The sequence below is a fragment of the Ambystoma mexicanum genome, chromosome 4q (assembly GCF_040938575.1).
Source record: "Ambystoma mexicanum isolate Mex_15411 chromosome 4q, UKY_AmexF1_1, whole genome shotgun sequence".
In the NCBI taxonomy this organism is placed as follows: Eukaryota; Metazoa; Chordata; class Amphibia; order Caudata; family Ambystomatidae; genus Ambystoma; species Ambystoma mexicanum.
In genome coordinates this window covers 1,105,364,449-1,105,386,701 of record NC_090928.1, presented here as the reverse complement: position 1 = coordinate 1,105,386,701, position 22,253 = coordinate 1,105,364,449, and the positions used below count along the sequence as shown (strand labels likewise).

The 22,253-nt window shown below is 42.6% G+C and overlaps 1 protein-coding gene across 2 annotated transcripts in view; it reads right to left on the bottom strand.

The window, feature by feature from the left end:
* The window catches only part of LOC138468214 (xanthine dehydrogenase/oxidase-like), a 1,072,878-nt gene that overhangs the window by 212,568 nt on the left and 838,057 nt on the right, over positions 1 to 22,253 (bottom strand). For both annotated transcript variants that reach the window (XM_069608673.1, XM_069608674.1), the window contains exon 24: positions 2,271 to 2,357. In XM_069608673.1, coding sequence (XP_069464774.1) covers positions 2,271 to 2,357 — 87 coding nt within the window. The remainder of the gene's footprint in view (positions 1 to 2,270; positions 2,358 to 22,253) is intronic.

Genomic DNA, 22,253 nt, shown 5'->3' with positions numbered 1-22,253 from the left:
TGAGTCGACCCCAAAATGTATTAAATGGTCTGTGGTCAATTAGAATAATAAATTATGTGCAAGCCAACAGGCAGTAACATTTAAAGTATTTTGCCTATTGCTGTCTAGAAATACTTACACATATATAGATTTGAATTAGAAATTTCCTTGGAATCGAAATTAAGCATCTATGCACTTAGCACTTTAGAGATCTTGTGTGATCGGATTGTTTACAACATAAAAGGATGCACTATGCACTTTACCATAAAGTTGCCAAATATTTTCTCTAATAATACAATGCATGACTATAGACAAATATAAAGATGTAAACACTATGCACTTTGGTCATGAAATATTTATTCACAGCAAGCAACAGGTATGAGCCGTGAGATAAGTGTTGCAATTAACTTCCACTAATTAATTGTGCGAGCAGCAGCTCAAATGCGCACCTACAAGCCAGCATAACAATCTCTATTATAAAATGTGTCAGGTTGCCATTTGCCGCAACTTGTTAACCATATATAACTTTATATTTTATGTTTTACTCTTTGCGGTATTCTAACAAGAGGTCGTGTTTTTTGCTAAATTTATTGCATTTCAAACTTTTTATCCTTGATGTGATTTTATTTGCTGTGAAATAAGTTTAAATCACAATATATGTTGGCTCAACTACACTCCAAAATGGCCATGGCCCTCAATAAGCTTTTGAGCTGATGCACTGTGAATCTAGACTAAAAGTCAAAAAGCTAAAAGGGACATTATGTTGAAACTACCATAGAGACTGCGACTGTTTGTTTAGATGTTTGAATTTTCCAATGCACTTTTTTGTACGTGATGAAGCAGCAAGGGTGCTATGAAACGCGCTGTACCGTTTTTTTATTTTATCATGCTCAATAAACTCGACACTTTAAGGATTATATGGCCGTGTTTTTGGTGAATTACTAGAAAGGAAACATCTGCTGGCATTCGACTTGCTTCTACTATGTGCCATCCCCCCTTGGGAGAGAAGGCAATTACTTTCCCTTTTGCCTCATATATAGATTTGATGTGCACAGATATATTTCTGTGTGCCCTGTGAACTAACAAGATAATAAAAGGCAGGTCATATTTTTTCTCTGTGTAAACACGCTGCCTGTAATTGTATAACATTGTTGGCAACTTCACCGGCATGATGTTAGGGCAGCACCTTTGGTTTTGACATAATATTTAAAAAAAGCAAAATATTAAGATCCAATACAGCCTGTTAATTGTCACAGAATTGTGGGGTTGGATTGTCATGTCAGGGGTATTAGAGCAAGATATCCCACCTTGGTGTAACTGGTCTGTACATCAATAAATAACTCATCAAAGTACGGAATGCAGGTGCAAAACTGTGCTTGATGGGTGCCTCGATAGGTGCCAGAGGTCAATGCTGCATCTAGCACTATTTCTTCCGCTTGTGCATACTGCACAGCAAACCTCCATTTCTCCTTGCTAGTTATCAAATCACTGTAGTTAAGGATATCATAACTGACATACTGATGTATAGTAACTTGCTTTATCTTCATCTCGGTGATCATGCCTGTCCTGTGAGGTGCCTTCAGACTACCCCAATAGAGAGGGTCACCTTCTCATTAGCACACGTACACAGGACCATGCCACACCTCTTGGTTGCCATTTTCACTGGCTCCTTGTCCTTCAGTGAATTCATATTATGTCTCTTTGCATTTTTCATAGAGCTTTCATGCTAGATAAAGGTGTTCACTGCCAACCACACTGTCCTCCTTGCTGTAGTTCTGCTTGTCTGATGCAGGTTCCTTCCATCATCAGACGAAACAAGTGGGGGTGCTGCCTTCTTCATTTTAGGACCTCAGCTTTGGAGCTCTGTTCCCCTTACCATAAGAGCCTTCTCAAACCATCTCATTTTTAAGAAAGCTTCAACATACTATAGTGATCCTACCCACAAGTTGCTAGCTCTAAGAAACATTAGTATGTACATAATCCCTCAACCAGCAGTTTTAATCTACAAAAGCATAATAGACAGTAATGGTGCTGAAAATTAAGAGATTATACTGGCATTCAATTTATAAGATAATGACTCGTCCCCCCTAATTATCAATGATGTATTTTGCATATAATCCTGTGAGTTTTGTTTAATTAATTAATTAAATTAATTTTTGTTTATTTATACATTTCAGGAAAAATGATGCATAGGTTTGCCTTAGAATAAATCTTGTAACAAGTGTATTGCTGCAGAGTAAATAGTGATCTCTGACAACATGCACATTTATTTTAATATCTCTGCTACTTACCGCATTGGAATAATCTTCACTGTTGCCACCATTGCTGTAATGGGTGATGTCAGCAGCAACAACTCTTCCATTTTTCAGAAAGCCAACCTATCCAGAGAGTAGACACACACAGGGATGCAATTGTTAATCAATTCAACAATACAACAAATGTATTTTATTTATTTATTTATTTGTATTTGTATTTGTATTGCGCCGGCCACCCTCAGGCATCGGACACACATAAACACGCAGGACCAATATAAAAGACAGGACATCGACACAGACCGTGTACAGGTAATCAGTATCACTGTGGACCTTGCTTAAGACTAATTATCTGAAAAGGATGGTCCTCAGAGAGATTCAAAAGGTTTTTTAATTAGTATCCATACATAGGATCATGGGCAGGGAGTTCCATGTCTGTGCTGCCAATGTGTGGAAGGCTGTGGGGTGTTTCAACCCACTAGTCCAGGCCCTGCAACATTACTGTGCATTGCTTGCATCAGGAACATCATAAGGGGTGCCAGAAAGCATGCTGCTTGCTAAAAATCACCCAAAAGTGCACAGTAAAAATCTGAAAAATAGGCCACCATCCACTTTTGCTTATCTCAGTGGTAACACAGGAGACACCTGCCAAAACCCATCATTTGGCTGCCCACAGAGGAAAATGACTGCAAAAGAAACACAGAGCTGTTTTAAAAAATATCAGTTTTTCTTGGTTGTCAAATTTGCAAAAATCATGGCTCACAAACCACCCAAAAGATCCAACCTTCTTGTTAGGTGTTGAACATCATTCTACTTCAAGAATCCACATAAATATAATGTCAGCAGAAGTACACTTATCAGAAGAAAATCCACATTGAAGATTGCTTGCTTGGAGAAACATGTCAAAAATGGGTGCAATACCGTTACTCGCTTCCGTCAGACGCTGGCGATCTCTAAATCTGACAGGTGAAACTTGTGGCTTAAAAGCTAAATATGCCAAAGAAGGGACTTCCATCAAATGCAATATGGGGTGCCACACATTGATTTTCATGTTGAAAAAGGCTGGAATTGAAGATTTGTTTGCTTATTTTTAGATGTGTAACTTTAATTTCCACAAGAAACAATGTCACACTTGACCATAAGGTAACCTGATTCAGCTAAACTCTAAGAGGTTTCCCACACTGAGCTTCAAAGACATTCCACACCTTCTCCCAAACAAAGGAACCTTCCCCCTGCTCTCAGCTAAGAAACTGGCAGGCTGGTGTGAAAGGAACTGGGAGGGGCACTCTGGCATGTTGCTCTGAGTGTAGACAAAGGACTCCCTTGAGCTGAATGAAAATGCTAATTCGGGTGTGACTGTCATCAACTGCCCTGGCAGGAAGAAGACCATGTGACTCTCTGACTCAGCCGAGCCTTGGAGGCGGGCCAGACTGAAAATGTGGATTTGAGACTAAAGTAACTGTATGTTTTAGAAAAAGACTTATAGCAAATTGTAGAGAACTGATAAAAGATATGGGATTTGTAGGGTATTAAAATGAAAAATTTGCTCACAGTTTAAAACTAATCTGGAATCTGTGCGATGTTCTGAGACTGAACCACAACATTTTTTATATTGTAGCTATTGTGATTATGCTAGGAACCTGAAATCACAGGAATATGCCCAGAGGGTATGTGCATGTATGTGTAAAAAATTGTACAGATCTGAAAATGTGTAACCAACCAAAAGCGCGAAAAATTGTCAGTTATGAACTAAAACTCGTATGAAGATAAGATTTGGACAGACATGTACCTTAGGCAATCTGTGATGTGTATATGTAGTATTAACAAGTTGTGCATATTGGAAATATGTTTTTTGGGAAAAATAGATTTTCTGGGTAAGAAGAAAGGGGAGGTTTTCTCCCTAAGCCATAAACATGACACATCATGACACATCATGACACACTGTTCCTTTCTCAAATCAGGAGAGGGGGAATTCTTTGACCTATCAGATCCTTAGAGGGTTGGGCATAGACAATCAGCCTCCCCACCCACTTTGGAAGATGGATAAATAGGGACTGTTGAGGACCCAGAAGGGACACACAAATTCACTCATCACTGATCCACTTGCGAAGCACCCAGCAGGAAGATCCAGACTCCAGAACTAGACTCCAGAACCAGACTCCAGAACCCTGATGCAGAGGCCTAACCCAAAAAGCTGAACCCTTTTCAGCAGGCCTTTAAAATCTAGCAACCTGATTTTAACCCCTAAACTTCCACGAGGCCTAAACTATTCAACAGCCTGGCTGAGCTGTTTTGCTGCTTCTGGCCAAGAACCCGTGCTAGAACCAGAGATCCAAACCGGTAGAACAGTGCTGTAACCCAGAACCCATCAGATCCAGTCCAAGAGGCCGTGCAGACCAGAGTGCACTGCTGAGAGCAGAACCAAGTGCCTGAGACCTGTCTGGTGGCGAGTGAAGTCCAAACCCTTGACCAGATCTTTGATGGGCCCATTCCATTCCAAAGCCATAGTAGTGAGTATTTAGTATAGAACTGTCCATAGTCATCTCTTAGTTTAAAGTAATCCTATTCAATCCATTTCAACCTATCCAGAACTGCATTATAGAATCTTGTGTCCATCCTGAATCCTTCTCATTATATAGTCTGTGATAATTCTAGTGATAATCATCTGTGCGCTGATACTTTTCTGAAGAAAGTCAAGTGTCCTGGTGGACAAAAGTCAGAGAGCGGAAGGCGCCCTGTTCTGGTGATTGTCCCGTTTGGTATCTTGCATTTTCATAGCCCTTTAGTATAAGTCCATCTTGGTACCTAATCTTTAAAGCGCATCTTTCATTTTGAAACCTTGACTCTGTTTCTGAAAAATCGACCTTCACTAAAACCTCTGTAACTTCTGAACTGTACGTCCTAGAAACGAAATTTAAATGTAATTTTGAAGCTACATTCCAATTTTTATCTTTATAGTTTTTCCATAATTGTATTTCTCGCGCGCGGAAAAGTTGCGATGTATTTGCATTTGGCTCAATTTCACTCCATATAAAATAGCTATTTCTTGATTTCAACTTCTGAATTTCGTTTGCCATCTGCTAATCATTCTACCATCATTGCTAGTGTTGACCTGAACCAATCCAAAGCCACTCTCACTAGTTCTGAATTCAATTTAGCGAATTAAAATAATTTTTAGCATTTTTCCCATCACTTCATTTTACATTGAAAAGTAATTGACCTGTTTTAAAATCATACCTGTTCTCTCTAAGCTTGCTGGGGAATTGGGATTGAAACTGCAATTGTTGATTGTTATTCCTGATACCTGTGTGCCCTCATTCCATATCTTCATATTGCATATTGGGAGGAGTGAGTACTAACAGAGGGAAAGAGTAATCCCATTGTCTTTGATTGAGTTCATATCAAGTTTTATTTCTGTTTTGCATTCTTTCCTATCATTGCATTTCTTGAACCCATACAAGGTTATTTTCTGCTACATTATTCTTCCTATTCCTACTCCTAATTGATTAAAGAGATCTTTGATTATTGTAATACTACCCATTGCTGATCATTGTTCATATTCATAAGTGTGATATTCAGATATTATTCATATTCATAAAAGTGTAATCTGTATATTGTTCAATTCTTCAAATAAATCTTTTAACTTTGCAAAACAACCTTCTTCTTGGTTCAGTGAGACCGGGGGGATTCAAAGAGAGGGGCATTATATAAGGGTACATCATCCAGAATTAAAAGAACTTTTGACATAAAATATATAAATAAGGGTTTCCACTGGGCATCCCATATTAGGCATTTACTCAGTCGGAGTGCTGGATTGAAATCACTTACAAGGCTCTCAATAGACACTTAGCTGTTTTGAATATTGACAAGTCCCTGGTTGGTGGAGCGTAGAGTGTGTCCAGATTGGTATAGTGCAATACGAAACTTGAGGTAGGTAGGTGTCTTGACAAAGAGGCATGTATGCACTATGGATGCAGTCTTAAATTGAATGTGTTCAGTAATAGAGAGCCAGTGTAAGAATAATCTGCCAGATGAGATATGCTCGCACCTGGGGATGCCTCTGATGATCCTAATGGAATCATTTTCAAAAATTTTAAGTTTTGGCAGACACTTTTTGCTAGCCCCCAACAACAGGGCATTGCAATAGTCCTGACAGGATAGAATAATTTCTCAGGCAATTGAGGCACAATTGTCCTCTAAGATGTAGGGTTTGATGTTCCCTAAAAGTCTTAGGAAATAGTGGCAGTTCCTTTAAATGTAACTCGTGTGACTCTCCGCATCTAGAGATGAATTAAGGAATGCTCCCAGTGTCTTGGCTTTACCAACAACTTAGATAGAACAATCCTTAAGATTGAAATTTGCATATTCATCTCCGAGTTTGGCTTTGGCTGCAGTGTTTCCGAACAGAAGTAGCTCAGTTTTCACACCATCGAGGCAGAGCCAATTGTTGTTCATCCAACATTCAATGGTGTCATAGATGGTATTCAGGTTTAAAGTGTCTAGATCATGATCACCACTGATTTCAGGATCAGGTAGGTGTCATCAGCATAGTTTGTGAAAAAGAACCCCTTCTCTTCCAATGCACTAGAGATGGGTGTGATATAGAGATTGACTGAAGTGGGCAAAATACAAGCCCCCTGCGGAACCCTGCAGAGGATTGGAGAGAGTCTTGCAGAAGCACTCTCCCAACATACGACAGATTGTCTGTTAGATAGGAAAGATTTTATCCAGTTTACAGCTTCTGTTGTACAGCGCCAGATTTCTGAGAGAGTGTTAAACAGATGTTCATGATCCAGCAGATCAAGAGCTGCGGAGAGATCAAAGAGGACCAGAAGTTACTGTCAATTTTCCCCTGGTCCATCATCTCCAGCATGCTAGTCTGCGGGTCTATTAGGGCAGTCTCTGTGCTATGGTCTTTCTGAAACCCCAATTGTTTACTGTGAAGAATGGATTTTGAATCACAGTGGGCATGGAAATGATGTGTGGCTACCTTATCCAAGACTTCCAATAAGATATTAGAGTTGGTAATAGGCCTTAGGTTTTTAGCGTCTTTTGGATCAAGGCTAGCCTTTTTTTTTACCATGGGGGCAATGGTAACAACATTATGCAACTTTCCAGATTATTTCTGCTTTCAGGTGGCCACTATTGTGAGAAATGTTCTACAATCTTGCTTTTCATGACTGAATGCATAGTATGTAATCTTCCTGCAACTGATTCTTAAGCTCTTTTGAGCATCTATTTGGGTCTGAATCAGACTGCAAGACAAACTGATCAAATATCCAGGTCCTCAATTTGACACATTATATGTCATAGTGGCCATTTTCAAACAAAGAAAAATATGGGTGTCGTTATGAGTTTGTAGGTATTGTCAGTGCTATTTCCTCCAAACAAAATGACAGTTATAAATGGCAACAGTGAAATGCACACGTGATTATGAATTGCCGGTAGTCCCCATACCAAGTCCCTTAGGGCTTAGTTTGGAAATAGAGGAATTATGTTCAGAGATAATTCCACTGATGGTAAATTCCTCCATTTCGTTAAGGCAATGCCTCCATGCATATGCTGGAGGTATTACCTCCTACTGTGATTGCAAGTCATAATCATGAGGACTGAAAAAACTAGAGATGATTCCATTAGTTGCAGTTTTTGCCATTATTTATTTTATTTGCATTTGTTTTTAAAGCGCTCACACAGCCCGCGGGCTTCGAGGGACTGTTACAGGAATATGTTGCGTATTTATAACACGCTTAATACCCAGAGGTTTCTAAGTGCGGATCCGGGGATTGAACCTGTTTTGCTTCATGTCGTCTGGTTTCCAAGGTGAGCACGTTGCCATTGAGCCATTGGTTATCTCCAAAAGCAACAAAATTGCTTATCGTCCTCTGGATTTACAATGAGATTCTGTGTGCCAGCCAGGTAGTGTTAGTTCTTTTTTTGAGTCCATAGGACTCCATTGGGATTTTTAGCAGACTTTCCACCAGCAGTTGTGCTGCAAATCTGACCAGTTTCGGCAGTAAGGTGGAAGATTTACTGGAGGTAAATCTTCCACCTAGACACCAGAACATGTAAAATGCATTCAGTAATACAGTGGTAAAATGGTTGGTAACTGAATTACTGCCATTTACTGACACTTTTCCCCACACCACTGTACTCTTAATAATGGCCAATATCTAGGCCACCTCATGGATTTAATTACTTTGCTATCCACTCCACAATTCACCACCACGCTAGTCAGAACCACTCAGATAATAATCATATGGACTGAGAAAACCAATATATGAAGACTTTTGTTATGTGTATGAAAGATAGTAGTCTCGCCCTATATATTGACATCAAATGTATGTCTTTCTGATTATCCAATCAAAAACCTGCTGTTACCTTTTGTCACATTTAAAAGGCAATCTTCTATATGCCGACATGTTCTGCTCATACTCAATGACAACCTGTCTTTAAGAGACCATGGGCCTCATTACAAATCCAGCGATCCGGAAATAACAGTGGCGGTAAACCTGCCGCCACCGTTGTTTCCGGACCGCCTGATCCTGACTCCTGCAGGCGGGAGGTGATATTCCCGCCAGGTCTGACCTGGCGGGTTTAACACCGCCCGCCTGCAGGCGGACGAGGAAACACCGGCAGCATTACGAGATGCTGCCGGTGTTTCCATGATCCCCATTACCATTGAGTCCCATAGGACTCAATGGGAATGGGGATTAACACCATTCCGCCTCCGTGATTCCCGGAAAACCGGGGTTGTAATGCCCCGGTAATTCCAGGAATCATGGAGGCGGAATGGTAATACGAGTCCGGCGGTAACCAGGCAGTTTTACCGCCTCAGTTACCGCCGGACTCGTAATGAGGCCCCATATTGTAATGAAACTAGCTTCTTTTGTATGTGGATGCAATGCTCAATTACTCTTATAGTCATTTTGGAGGGTTAGTACTATTAGGTGTGCATGCTACATTCTGCCAGTGAAAGGCTGCCTTTTGAAGGGTGCCAAAATATGAACATTTCATTGTGAGCCTGTTCATTGCTTCTATTCCCTCTGTTCCGGGTTGGCCTGCTGGCGACAATATATAAATTATGATCGGCTTTACCTCTTTGTATCTCTTGCTCCATCTCAGAGAAAAACACCCACCTCAATCATCTAATCCTTTCTTGTTGTGCTGATGAAACATGTGCTGTTTATGCTTTGGTTTGAAAGGGATGTCTAGTTGGGGTCTTTGACTAAAATAATGTGCACATGACTAGAGACATTTGCACCAAATTGGCTAAAAGGCAAAGTTTTTTGTGTGTACAGCACAATACAGCGGCCCAATCTGGGTGCACTATTAAGCAGCAACCCACCTTTCTGTATTAGTTGTACGGGCCTCAATCAACTGGAAATTGAATGTTGAAATATGAACGGGAAACTGGTGTACAAAGGCAACTCCTGCGTAGTGATACAAATAAGAATGGGGTTGTAAGTAATGCGTGCAGGTCATCTAAACAATGTTCAGGCACTTTGGGGGCTATTCTATCGGAGGAGGTTAATGTGCGTGCAGCTTGAAAGATGCCATACGGATACACCGCACAAACTGTCTTTGTTGTTAATGACCATCCTTTTTCTGTGTCTACTATGGATGTTCTAAATGGCCGCCATATTTTAATGTTCAAGACATTCACAAATGTATATATATCCTTGAAAACCAGCTTTTGATTAAACAGAAAAGTTCATTATTCAAGGGAGATTTGGTATTAAATTTCCACCAACCTCTTATTCTGCCCATTCGGCCTCCTCATCAAGGCCTACTTAGTGAAGTCTCTTTATGTCATAAATATCAATTTTGTTCCCATTGGAATAATTTCTTGGCTTCAGGTTTACTCTATTTCCCCCACTTGTTCCAAACCTTGGATGAAGTACTCTTGGTTTCGTCTGATGGTTCTTCACTTGTGTTCTCACTGATAGAACTGCGCAGTTCTATTTTTCTTGCCTGTGTCATCATTATGTTGGCAAACGCTGTTTATCGGGTATATCCTTCTGCTGTGTAGGAGTAAGCTCTGGCATGACTCTGGTTGTCTAGAATCCTGTTGTCGAATTTGAACCTTTCATATGTGATATGCTCCTTGAACTGTTTGGTTTATGATTATTTGATCAAATCTTTCCTTGGGTTTCTCTATAAAATCCCCTTTTTTTCTTTGATAACGCTTATAGATCTGTATTATGGCTATGCCAGCTCTAGCTATCTATGATACCGACTGACCAGTCTTACCCACACGTATTGGCTATCTGTCCCCACATAGTTCTGATTTGGATATTATCTATCATAAGGCTTGGTTTATTTGGTAAATGTACCTCGTGGGAGTCCCTTGCCCTTCAGAGATTCTAGCATGATGGAGCCGTGGATCTCTATATCAATCATGTTATCTATCTATCTATCTATCTATCTATCTATCTATCTATCTATCTATCTATCTATCTATCTATCTATCTATCTATCTATCTAAAAATAAATTGTATTGTGCCATTTGCCCGAAGGCCTCAGGGCGCTCTGTGTCATTGCATCCCAATCAGCAAGGGTGGTATGTGCGTTCATCGTTTCCCAGTCGCCTGGTGACAATACTCAGTTGATTAATTCTTCTAGACATACTTTTGTGAATGCAAAGCCCTGATCTTCTGCCATACTACGATCTAGTCCAGTTTCCTGACTGAGTTGTAGTTCTTTGTGGTGTCTTTTCCCAAAGGAGGAACACACTGGTTGCGCTCAGAGTGTGGGGGTCAACAATAAAGTTGATTTATATCTCCTTTACAGCATGTTGGCTGCACTAAGGTGCTCTCAGTTAATTGGAGGAGCCTACAATGTTTAGTGGTGGGGTCCTACCGCATACATGTGCCTATGTAACCTCAATGAACTCTTATAACTTGCATAACACCCCCATGGACTGTGATTGCTTCACAATTAACATCTAAGGAAGAGTTTTGTTTTGGAACATTCTCTGCTCGGTATATCAAAAATAGCTGTCTCACCCATCTATTAATATTGTGTGTGTGTGTGTGTGTGTGTGTGTGTGAGAGACAGAGAGAGAGAGAGAGAGAGATTAGCCAATCAAAAACATTGAGACATGCTTACAATGTGTTTAACCTCACTATATATTCTCTCTTTTTTATCATCCCATTGACTTTTGGCACATTTAAAAAGCAATGACGAATCTAAACTGATGACCCAATCCAGGCTGTTCAGAACTGCTAAAGACCAAGCAAAATTGGCATGGAATGAATATTTACATATATGTTGTGTGGCATATTGTCCATGATGAAGAACAATCAGATTTCTATAACTTGAGATGGGAAAATGTCAGACTGAAGACGTCTAATACTTTCATTAACCTACTAGACCTGTGGCTGTAAGCACATGAAACATTCCATCACATTAGACATACAAGGCAGGTTAGAAATTGATAAAATGTTCAAGGGTTATCAGATCCTGTGTGCTTATATTTCTGAATATGCATGGTCGGATCTATGATTATTACTTTCCTGAGGAATAATTGATTCAGAAAAGGCATTAACATCATTGATTAGAGGTTTGTCACAATTGTGGGCACTTCCCTTACATTGTTTAATTGCATTCCCAAAAAGAAGAATTATATTAATTACACCTCACAAAGGAATACAAATATAAGACCAAATACATATATTAAAACATTCTGAGGATTGATTTCCTGAAGAACTGTAGCAACACCTGTGATAAAGAGGTGGTGTAAAGGGCAGCTGAGAGCATGATGAAATGTTGAGCAAGAGAAAGAGCGGAAATTAAAAAACAGGAGCAAGTTAAGGTGGCCTCATGTGGAACATTTGGATGGAGAAGGTAGAGGAAGCTGGGGCAGTGACTTTCTGCCCTCCTCGTGCTTAACTGTACAAAATAAAATACAACTCTTTAAAACTTGTCAAAATCACATTCAAAGAGGGAATTTTACCAACTGCATCAGAGTGTGGCATAGTGCCCTAATAACCTAGATGCTAGGGTAGCCCTATAGCCTGAAATATCTCTATAGACCCACGGCTAAAGGCTCAGAAGACTAAGGGAACCAAAGGCTAAGGGCCTGTATTACACAGTATATCCCACCACTAAAGGTGAAAATGCTGTTAGCACCGGGGCAAACGGCCCTGTTGCTATGGTTTCAGCTGGTAACCATATATGCATTGACAATGTGTTTTGGCCACAAACATCGTTGCCATGAAAATGAAATAAAGGTACAGAATCAAGGGGAAAGAGGCCCTTTTCAACTCCTAAAGTAGGTGCTCCCTGGAATCAAAGCGGCCTTCATTCTGGAGAGGAGCATCGGAGGATATAGAAAATGAGCCACAGGGGAAGGACAGGCATTGATGGAGGTCTAGGTCTACAAGCTAGAGAAGGAGAAAGCAGGGAGAAGCTGAAAGATGGGGCTTAGGAGCAGCATGAGCTGAGCACATGAACAGGAACACCATTTGTTTGAGCTGCAGTGTCAAGTCAGAGAAAAGTCGAGGTAAGTGACAGATGGTGCTATCATTATCTGCGCTTGCTGTGGTTATATGACTGGGTAATGTCTGCATGCCAAAAATAGAGGCATGAGGTATTCCAACCTAGGTGATAATTACTTAACATTTCATCCTATGGCTATATCAAAGGTCCAAAAACTAATAATTCTCCAAAAAAGACCAACATTGACCCAAAATTCTCTTCAGAACCATAAATCAAAATAATGTATGGAGTCACAAGTTACAGACAATAAAAACGTTTTTACTGACCACCAATACTTTCTTTAAATGAAGAAAAAAAAATGAATTATATAAAAATATACAGCATACATTCATCACTTGCAGACCCCACACATTTATGACAGGCACTGGTGCAGCTCATTTTCCTCATCGAGCAAAAACATTGAAATCTCTAACAACTGTATAGCTTCTCATGCCACTGTTACTTGATACGGCCCTACGCCAAACAGCTTGGTTTCCCCCTGTAACATTGAAGTACCTATTTGACAGCATATTTGTAAAGATACAAAACAATCCCTAAATGATGTTTGATCTTGAACCACTAATAATGTGTTAAGAACTTGCTATATACAGTCATTTATTCAAAATCGTTTCACTGTCTCAGCAGATTTGGCCAACGTTGTTGCTTAAAATAATGTCCACGGCATTCATTTCCCCTTACATCATTCAAACTAGCAGATCTGTTTTACTTTTCATTTGGCACCAGAGAGCATGCGGAGGAGTATTTCCTATTGCTCATTTCCCCTTTTTATGGGTATTACACAGAGCCATTCGAATTCTGGGTTAAATCTTAGAGATTATGTCATTGCATCCATTGTCAATGTTCAATGTTTTTAAAACCTACTGTCCCCTGTTCGGTTTTTAAGTGACAAACTTACCAAACAGTCAAGAATCTATTTTCTCCCCAAAGATATTAATTGTAAAGGACATATGAACATGACATTAGCGTCCTGTAAGCGATATTCAATCAACACTACAGCTAAGTCAATGCCTAGTCTGGGATGCTTAGGAAAACCCTTATTGATGTATTTTTATATCCAGTTCAGTACTCTGGATGACAACCCTTGTATAACACCCCCCTCGTAGAATACCCCCGACCCCACTGAGCCAAGAAGTAGGTTTGTTTTGCAAATTTAAAAGGTTTATTTGGACAATTCAACAATATATATCTATCACACTTTATAAATAAATTGATAACTGATATCACACTTCAAAATACGACCGTGATCAACAATGGATAATGTTACAGGGGTACACTGATTTGGTTACTTAGGAGTAGTGTAGAGGATGAGGTAGCTGAAAATGCTTGATGGTTTCAGGGAAATGCAAGGTGGACTAAAATGCAGTACAGAAATAACTTGTTATGATTTTGGCAAAAGGTAATATGATCACTTTTTCTTTTGACAATTCACTCCCCCCTATGCAATACAAGAAATGGAAGGAGAGCACCCAGTCTTCAAGAATCCCACAAATCACACTTTATAATGCAATACACAGTTCCAGTTCCCCCAGCAAGCTTAGAGAAAACAGGAATGAGTTTCAAACACAGGCGAATTACTTTAATGTGGTTTGCAAGGAAGTGAAAAGGTGCTAAAATTGCTTTTAATTCCCTCTAGAGGTTCAGGGTGAGTGAGAGATGCTTGTTGGTATTAGTTCAGGCTCACTTTCGCAATGCCCTATGAGTTATTACCAGGTTGCAAACGGATTTTAACAAAGGAAAGAATGCTTTTGCTATTTTGACAAGTGGAGAAATTGAGCCAAAATCGCAAATCGCGAGTGCGTAAATCGTGATTGCGGAAAAAGTATAAGGAGTAGGAAGTCGGTTAAACCACATTCCTAGCCCAAACGGTTCCAGAGATACGGACAATTTAATAAAGGTAGATTTTCGGATTTAAAGTAAAACTCAAAATGACAGGTGACAGCTTGCAGCTGCAGAATTGACAGGTGACAGTTGTGCAGCTTTAAAAATGACAGATGACACGATTTCTAGGAGGCTGTTCTAATTAGGTTAAAATAGTTTGGATTAGATTATTTTAACTAAGAGATTGGTTCTGCACAGTTCTGCTAGGTACTCACAATATCAATTTGAAAAAGGCCTCGTCACGGTCTGGTCAGGTTGGACGGGACTTTCAGCGGGTGGTTATGAAGTCCCGGCTATCTGGGTCAGCTCTGCTCTCTGGGTCTGTCAAGCACCGGATCTGCTCACAATGGTCTGGTTTGTGGTTCTCTCGGGTTCCGGATACAGCACTGCTTTCTGGATACTGCTACAGGTTCTTGCAAAAATTCTTGGCAAAAATTCAAACAGCTCACCCGGCTGTTGAATAGTTTGGTTGGTTTTGAGGCCTGCTGAAGAGGATTCAGCTTGTGGATTCAGGCCTCTCTGCTACAAATTCTGGAGTTAATTTCTGCTACAGGTTCTGGAGATTAATGGATTTGAAGTCTGGATCTCTGGATGTGAAGTCGTCGGAATTGAATGTCTCTACCTGTCCCAGCAATCTCTTTTTATGTGTTTTGAAAATGGGTGTGTGCCTGGGCCTAGCTAAGCCTGCCCCTCTCTACTAGTCATTGGCCCAGCTTTCCTCTCTCCCTTGATTGGGGGGAAGAAATGGAGTGTCAGAGTGATGCTGTAGGTTTTATGGTCAGAGGAACCTCCCCTTGTCAAATTGCACACAAATCTATTTCTGACCCAAATACATATTTACCTATGTACCATTTTTCTAATATTATAGGTCCAGTTAACATATTTTCTGTAGCACCAAACCATCTGATCCCTGTCTTTGTACGATGTCGTGTCCATTGATGACAGAATTCTCCCCTTTTCATCCAGATAACGACCTCTAAACCTTTCCATATTTTACACAAATGTGCACCAGGGATATGGGTTACAGATGATAAAGTGTCAGATTTTTAACATGCAGACATTTGGAGTAAGAACCTTTTTTCCGCTACTATCCCCCGGAACATACCACAGGGTCCTAACACCTCTTAAAATGTGCACCGGAAAATCACAAGAATAATGGTATTATTTATATAATTTTGACCAGTCCGCACTATGAGTTATCTATCTTTTTAAAATTATGCCCTGGTCAAAAAGGGGTGTGGCTTCCCACATCACATGGTGGAATAACTGGTTTATCCACTTCCCCCAAGCTCAGCTGCTAGCAGAGGCACTGCCCCTCCCAGTTTCCCCCAAGAGGAAGCCACTTTACGGCCCCCCAATATAACATTTGCCTGAGCCCAGGACAGTGCTTTGTTCAACCTCCTGCAGGCTGCAGGTCCCCTCCCTTAATTCAATCAGAGAGGTGTCAACTCCTTTTGGCAAGGGGCAGCAGGATGCAGCTAGGCCTGGGAAGAGTGGCTGAGCAGGTTTCAACTCCTGTCGGGGGTAGTTGTCAGGCAGAATCCAGTTTCATTAAGCCAGGTTTCAGCTAAATGTCACTTTTTGTTCCCAGTTTTCTACATTCAAATCAAACTGACAATTTTTACACATGCAGCTAGAATGCTGATTCTAAGTTCAAAACTATGACATTTCAACAGTTACAAACTATGTGACACTCAAAAGTAGGTCCCTCATTTAAGTTAAACATTTCGATTTTAGTGGTTTTCAGTTCAGTTTAACTTAAGCTGCTGACCTCCACAGCTCAGCCAGTTTTGTTATGAACATGGTTTTGGGCTCTTTTTCTTTCCAGATTTTGTATGTACACAAAACTTCATTCTGCCAAATGTCTGCTGGTGTTCAGTGAGATTTTTTAATATCCTGCAATGTTTGAAAATAGGCATTTTGAGCTTGCATTCAGAGAAACCAAGGTGATTTCAAAGGGCTTTTTAAGCTAACAGGCACTGCTGTTTTTCCTTTGGCACACATTCCACTCATGGCACCCCTGGCCCATCACGCTTGCACTGGTGGGTGGAAGGTTAGGCGACCATTTTGATGTGTGCACAAACTGCGCGGTTCTCCGATTCTGGCGTGAATGTGGGCGGCGATAGCTCATCCCCACATCCACCCAGTCTATTGATTTAGTTTGTTCTGGGATAGAATAATGGGCGGCGACAGCTCATCCCCACATCTATCCAGTCTATTGATTCAACATGGGTCAAACCCCTTGACAAATCCCCCCGCCCGACTGCGCTTTGATTCAAGTCGAGGGGAAGTCGGGTGCAAAGGAGGTTTTGAGCCCTTGCGCTGGCATGTCCCCATTATCTTCTTCCAATTCTGTGGATGGCACAGTTCAGCATCTTTTCCTCCACCCAGTTGGATCGATCGGTTCTCCTTGCCGGTCCTGATGGGAATATTGGGCGGTACCCCGGGCCCCTCGGGTCTCTGCTCCCGGTCCCCGGATAGTCCTCCTTGGCCAGTCTCCAGGTTTTCTTTCTCCTAGGACGACAAAGGAAAGCGGCAATACCTATTTGTAGACATTTCTTCCCCACCATTGATATAGTGGGGTGGCATTTACATTTTATAGTCAAAACATCTGCGTTCTTATTTTAACAAAAACAAGATACAATTATAAGACATTTTTCATAATATTTTAGAGACTATATGTGGGATATTTTAGGGTTGGAATTGAATTACTCTGGGGCGGTCCCCTCTGGTATTGCAGAGGACTCCTCCAGTTGTTTCAGAGTGTGCCTGGGGTGGCAACACTTTAGCTGATTTATATGGACCACTCTGCCAAACTGCCTTTGGGGATGCAGATGTTATAGGCAACAGGGGAGATCTTGTCTATAATTTCAAACGGTCCCTTCCATGTAGGCAAGAATTTTCGCTGTTTGGCCTGGTTCCTTTGGAAATTATATAGATAGACCCGATCACCCACCTTATATTCCTTTCAGGTAGTTTTCAAATCATAGTGGGTCTTCATGCTCTCGGCTGATCTTTCTAGATTCCGCTGAGCATAGGCAAAAGCATGCTGAAGGGGTTTCCTTAAATTCTCCACATACTCATGAGTTGTGGAGGCATTTATCAACGTTTGCTCTTGGGTTCTGTATAGCAAATGCTGGGGAAGCACCATCTTGCGCCCCGTCATCTACTCAAATGGTGACATTTTGGTTGCAGATGAAGAGGTAGATCTGATGGCCATTAGGACCAGAGGTAGTCGGATATCCCAACTTGGCCCAGAATCTGCCACAAACTTTTTTAATATGCTCACAATTGTGCGGTTGTAGCGTTCTACTGCTCCAGAAGAAGCTGGCCTGTAAGCAATGTGTAGCTTCCTTTTCACCCCCAGTATCTCCCACATCTTTGTCATTACTTCACTGGTGAAGTGGCTACCCCTGTCTGACTCAATCCTTTGAGGTAGACCAAAACGGGAAAAGATGTGGTTAATCATCAGGGCAGCTGCTGTTTCTGCCTTGCAATTTGGGGCTGGGAGACATTCCACCCACTTGGTAAACAAGCATGTAACGGTCAACATGTACTTGTTTCCTCTAGACGAGCGGATTACAGGGCCTACAAAGTCGATTTGCAAATGTGACCATGGCAGTGTCATCCCCCACTTTTGGAGAGGCTCATGGTGTGTGAGGGATGATGGCTGAAATTGTGCACACACAAGACACCCCTTCAAGTATTGGTCGAGGTCCTGCCCCATGTGTGGCCAGTATGCAACCTCTCTTAAGATTTCCAGTGTTGTGTGAAACCCCCTATGACCGGCGGTGGCCGCATCATGGGCATGATTTAACATCAGGCTTCGGAATGAGGTAGGAACCACCCACTGATCGTGGCCAGCTTTGGATTTCCTTACCAGCAAACCGTCTTGGATTCGGAACATTTTTGGACATTTCATCAACACTCTTAGGTCCTCTTTCCCAATGTAATCGGTATCCGTCAGGGGAAAGTTCTCAGGGTCCTCAAGGTGTTGGTAAAACTTACCAATGATTAGATCCCCCTTCTGAGCTGTAATTAAATCAGCATCAGGGGTCTCCTTACTCCATTGTGCAGTTGAAAGATCATTGTGAGCATTTGTCTGGGACCTAGTGATAGCAGTGACCTGGATTTCCCCCAATAGGGACTCTATTTCTATTAGATCCCCTTGGATGGCCCCGGTTTTGGCCAGCTGATCAGCTAAATCATTTCCAGTTTTGCCTGGTCCCTCTACTTTGGAATGACCCTTGATCTTTTTCCAGTAGATGGTCATCCCATTCGATGTGACCAGATCATCAATGTTTTGGATTAACTTCCCATGTTTCAACGGTTTGTTATTAGCACATAACATGCCTGTGGTTTTCCAATTTACCAGGTGCTCCACGAACCTGTTCCGTACATAATCCAAATCGGTGATTATGACCAGTTCGTGGAGTTGATGTTGGACAGCAGTGAGGATGGCCTGATGCACAGCCATCAACTCTGCCACCTGACTACTTCGGGGACCAATTTTGTATCCAGCGGAGGGTTCTGGAAACTCCTTCACCCATGCATTCCCTAAGCCGACCACCAGTTCTTTCTCCCCGTTGTCGTCAACATGGTACGAGCAACCATCCACATAGACAGTGGGCATTCCCTCACACTTGTCTTCTTCAAAGACTTTGGCCCTCATTACAACTCAGGCTAACCCGCCATGGTGCTAATTACGCCGCCGTAATTTACGGCGGCGTAATTAGTGTCTTCCCCACTCCCATTATGCCCTATGGGGCAAAAATGGGAATGGGGAAGGGAAAAGGGGAAATGGGGATTTACCGCCCCACTCACCTTGGAATGGGGCGGTAAATCCGCCATCCACAGGTGGTAAAGTTGGTGCACTTAGCACCAAGGTTGTAATGACCTCATTTGTGTGGGGAATGAAGGTATGCCTCCATGTTGTCCTTGATTTTTAGACTTTCGTCCTCGAGACAGTTTTCTCTGGCACAATCATGCAAGTCAGCCAGACCTTGCGCGACGGGACTCTTCTTGTTTTGGCCATATCTGACCTCCACAGGAAAGCCTTGCATTGTCAGAATCCAGGAAGTAATTTGGCAATTACTCACATTTCCGGCCCGGATTCTGTCACTTTGGAGATATTGCAGAGGCTGGTGTGGAGTCTCCACTATGATGTGTTCCCCCTGGATAAACGGGTGGTAATTCTTCAATGCCCACACCGTTGCCAGGAGTGCCTTTTCGCAATCGTTGAATTTTTCCTCCACAGAGGATAAAGTTTTGCTCGCATAGGAGATTACTTTATTGACCTTGTCATGCTTTTGGTATAATACTGCCGTCAAGCACGTATTAGAGAACCCTGTCTCCAGGAAGAACTCCTTGTTTCTGACAGGGTAAACTAGGCAAAGCGCTTGTGAGAGGCTTCTCTTGAGTTGTCTTACTGCCTCGGATTGTTCTGGACCCCATTCCCACTTGACCTCCCCCCCTTCAAGAGATGAATCAGGGGTCTGGTGATCTCTGCGTAGCCCTCAATGAACTTTCTGCTGTAATTAGTCAGACCAAGGAGGCTCCTTAGTTCCCGCAGAGTTGTGGGACCCTTCAGTTTCTGGAGTGCTTCCACTTTCTTTTCCTGGGGACAGAGACCCTGAGGAGTAATCTCATGCCCCAAGAAATTAACACGGGTTCTACACCACTGTGCTTTCTGAAAGGAAAGTTTTGCTCCGGCGGCCCTCAACTGCGTCAGAACATAACGGATCTCCGCTATGTGTTCTTCCACAGATGAACTTTTGATGAGGACATCATCTACATAAGCCAGGTTACCCCTCGCACCCAGGTCGGGCATGGCCTTATGTAGAAAAATGTTGAATTCATTGCCGGAGTTGAGGTATCCGAAGGGAGTCCGGGTCCATGTGTACTGCTGGCCCCCAAAGGTAAAAGCCAGTTTGTATTGGTCCTCCCTACTGACAGGCACAGTCCAGTATCCATTGGTCAGGTCTATTGCTGTGAATACCTGTGACCCCTGGATCTGGGCCAGCCCTTGGTCAATGTAGGGCAGAGGCCATCGGGAAGTATGGACCCGTTTGTTGAGCTCCCTAAGGTCGGCGCAGAGTCTCCACTGGCCGTTTGGCTTCAATATTCCCAGCACCGGATTATTGAAGGTGCTGTGTACTGGACGGATTATTCCCCAGGACTCAAGGTTCTTAATTATTTCAGTAAGGGACTCCATGGATGCGAGAGGCAAATGATATTGCTTCACAAACACTGGAGTCATTTCAGGGTCCGTGGGAATTGTTGTGGTGTGGATGTCGGTGCAACCACAGTCATATGAGTCTACCGCAAAGAGATCTTGGAAATCCAAGAAAACTTGTTTCAACTTTTGCTTCTGTTCCAGAGTCACACAGGCATCAGCTAGGTTGACTCTCTCTTCCACCATCTGCCTGAAGCCTGGAAAGACTTCTGGTTTGGCTATCTCAGCGGCCTCCTCCAGCTGGGTGGAGAAGTCCCTGGTCAGAGTGCTGATTTGGACTGGCGGCTTCAGGTGGGAAAGGCAGCCCTCATGGACCTGGAAAATCACCTCATCCCTCCTGAAGTCACAAGTCACATCTTCCTTACCATAAGGGCAAGAAGTGTACACCAGGAAGTTCCCCCCATGCCAGGTGAAAATCCTGTCTGGTGTTGTATTGTCCTCACTGTCACTGTCAAAACAGTCCTTGGGGATCGGTCCTAACAGTTCATTTCCTAAATCAATGGAGAAATGTCGGTCATCAACCGCCATTCCAATAATGGTGCCTGCGGCTAGAGTAATACTCTTTAAGTCGCTGTTATCCACCTCTATTGGAATGGTGTCATGTTCTATGTTGACTAATGGTGTTGGGTTTACCCCCAACCCTTGCTGTTGGAGAGAAGCATTTAGATGAATATAAGCATCAGGGTTTTTCAATTTTTGTCCTCTTTTAACTTTCACTCCCAGGGAGAATTGTCGGGTCCTTTCTGGGATGGTGACTTCCTCTTTAATCTGAATTTCAACTGCATAAGGTAGCAATTGAGCTGACCTAAATGCTTTTTCTGAATCATCAAAGCCCATGGGATTATCTGCTAATCGGGACCAAGCTTTGAAGTTTATTAGGTCCACGCGGCTCCTAAGATGGCCGCCGCCATCCACCTGAAAATCACCGCCGCAGGCCCGGATGCTGATTCGTTCCCCCGACCTGCCTACCCCTCCCCTCCTGCCTTAAATGGAGGTAGAGGGTGCCGTGAGGCGAAGCCGGGAGAAGAAGGCCGCAGAAAAAGGCCAGCGCTCCTCTTAGCAGCTCCGCTGCGAGCGCATCTGAGAGCGGAGGCTACAACAGCTGATCTCATCTCTTTCGGATCAGCTGTTCACCATCCGCCTGCCGCAAGCCACGCGGCTCCTAAGATGGCCGCCGCCATCCACCTGACTCCAGGAGCGTCCCTGCAGCCCGCGAAAATCACCGCCGCAGGCCCGGATGCTGATTCGTTCCCCCGACCTGTCTACCCCTCCCCTCCTGCCTTAAATGGAGGTAGAGGGTGCCGTGAGGCGAAGCCGGGAGAAGAAGGCCGCAGAAAAAGGCCAGCGCTCCTCTTAGCAGCTCTTCGCTGCTCGCAGTCTGCCGATCGCCGTGGAATCCTGCAGGAATC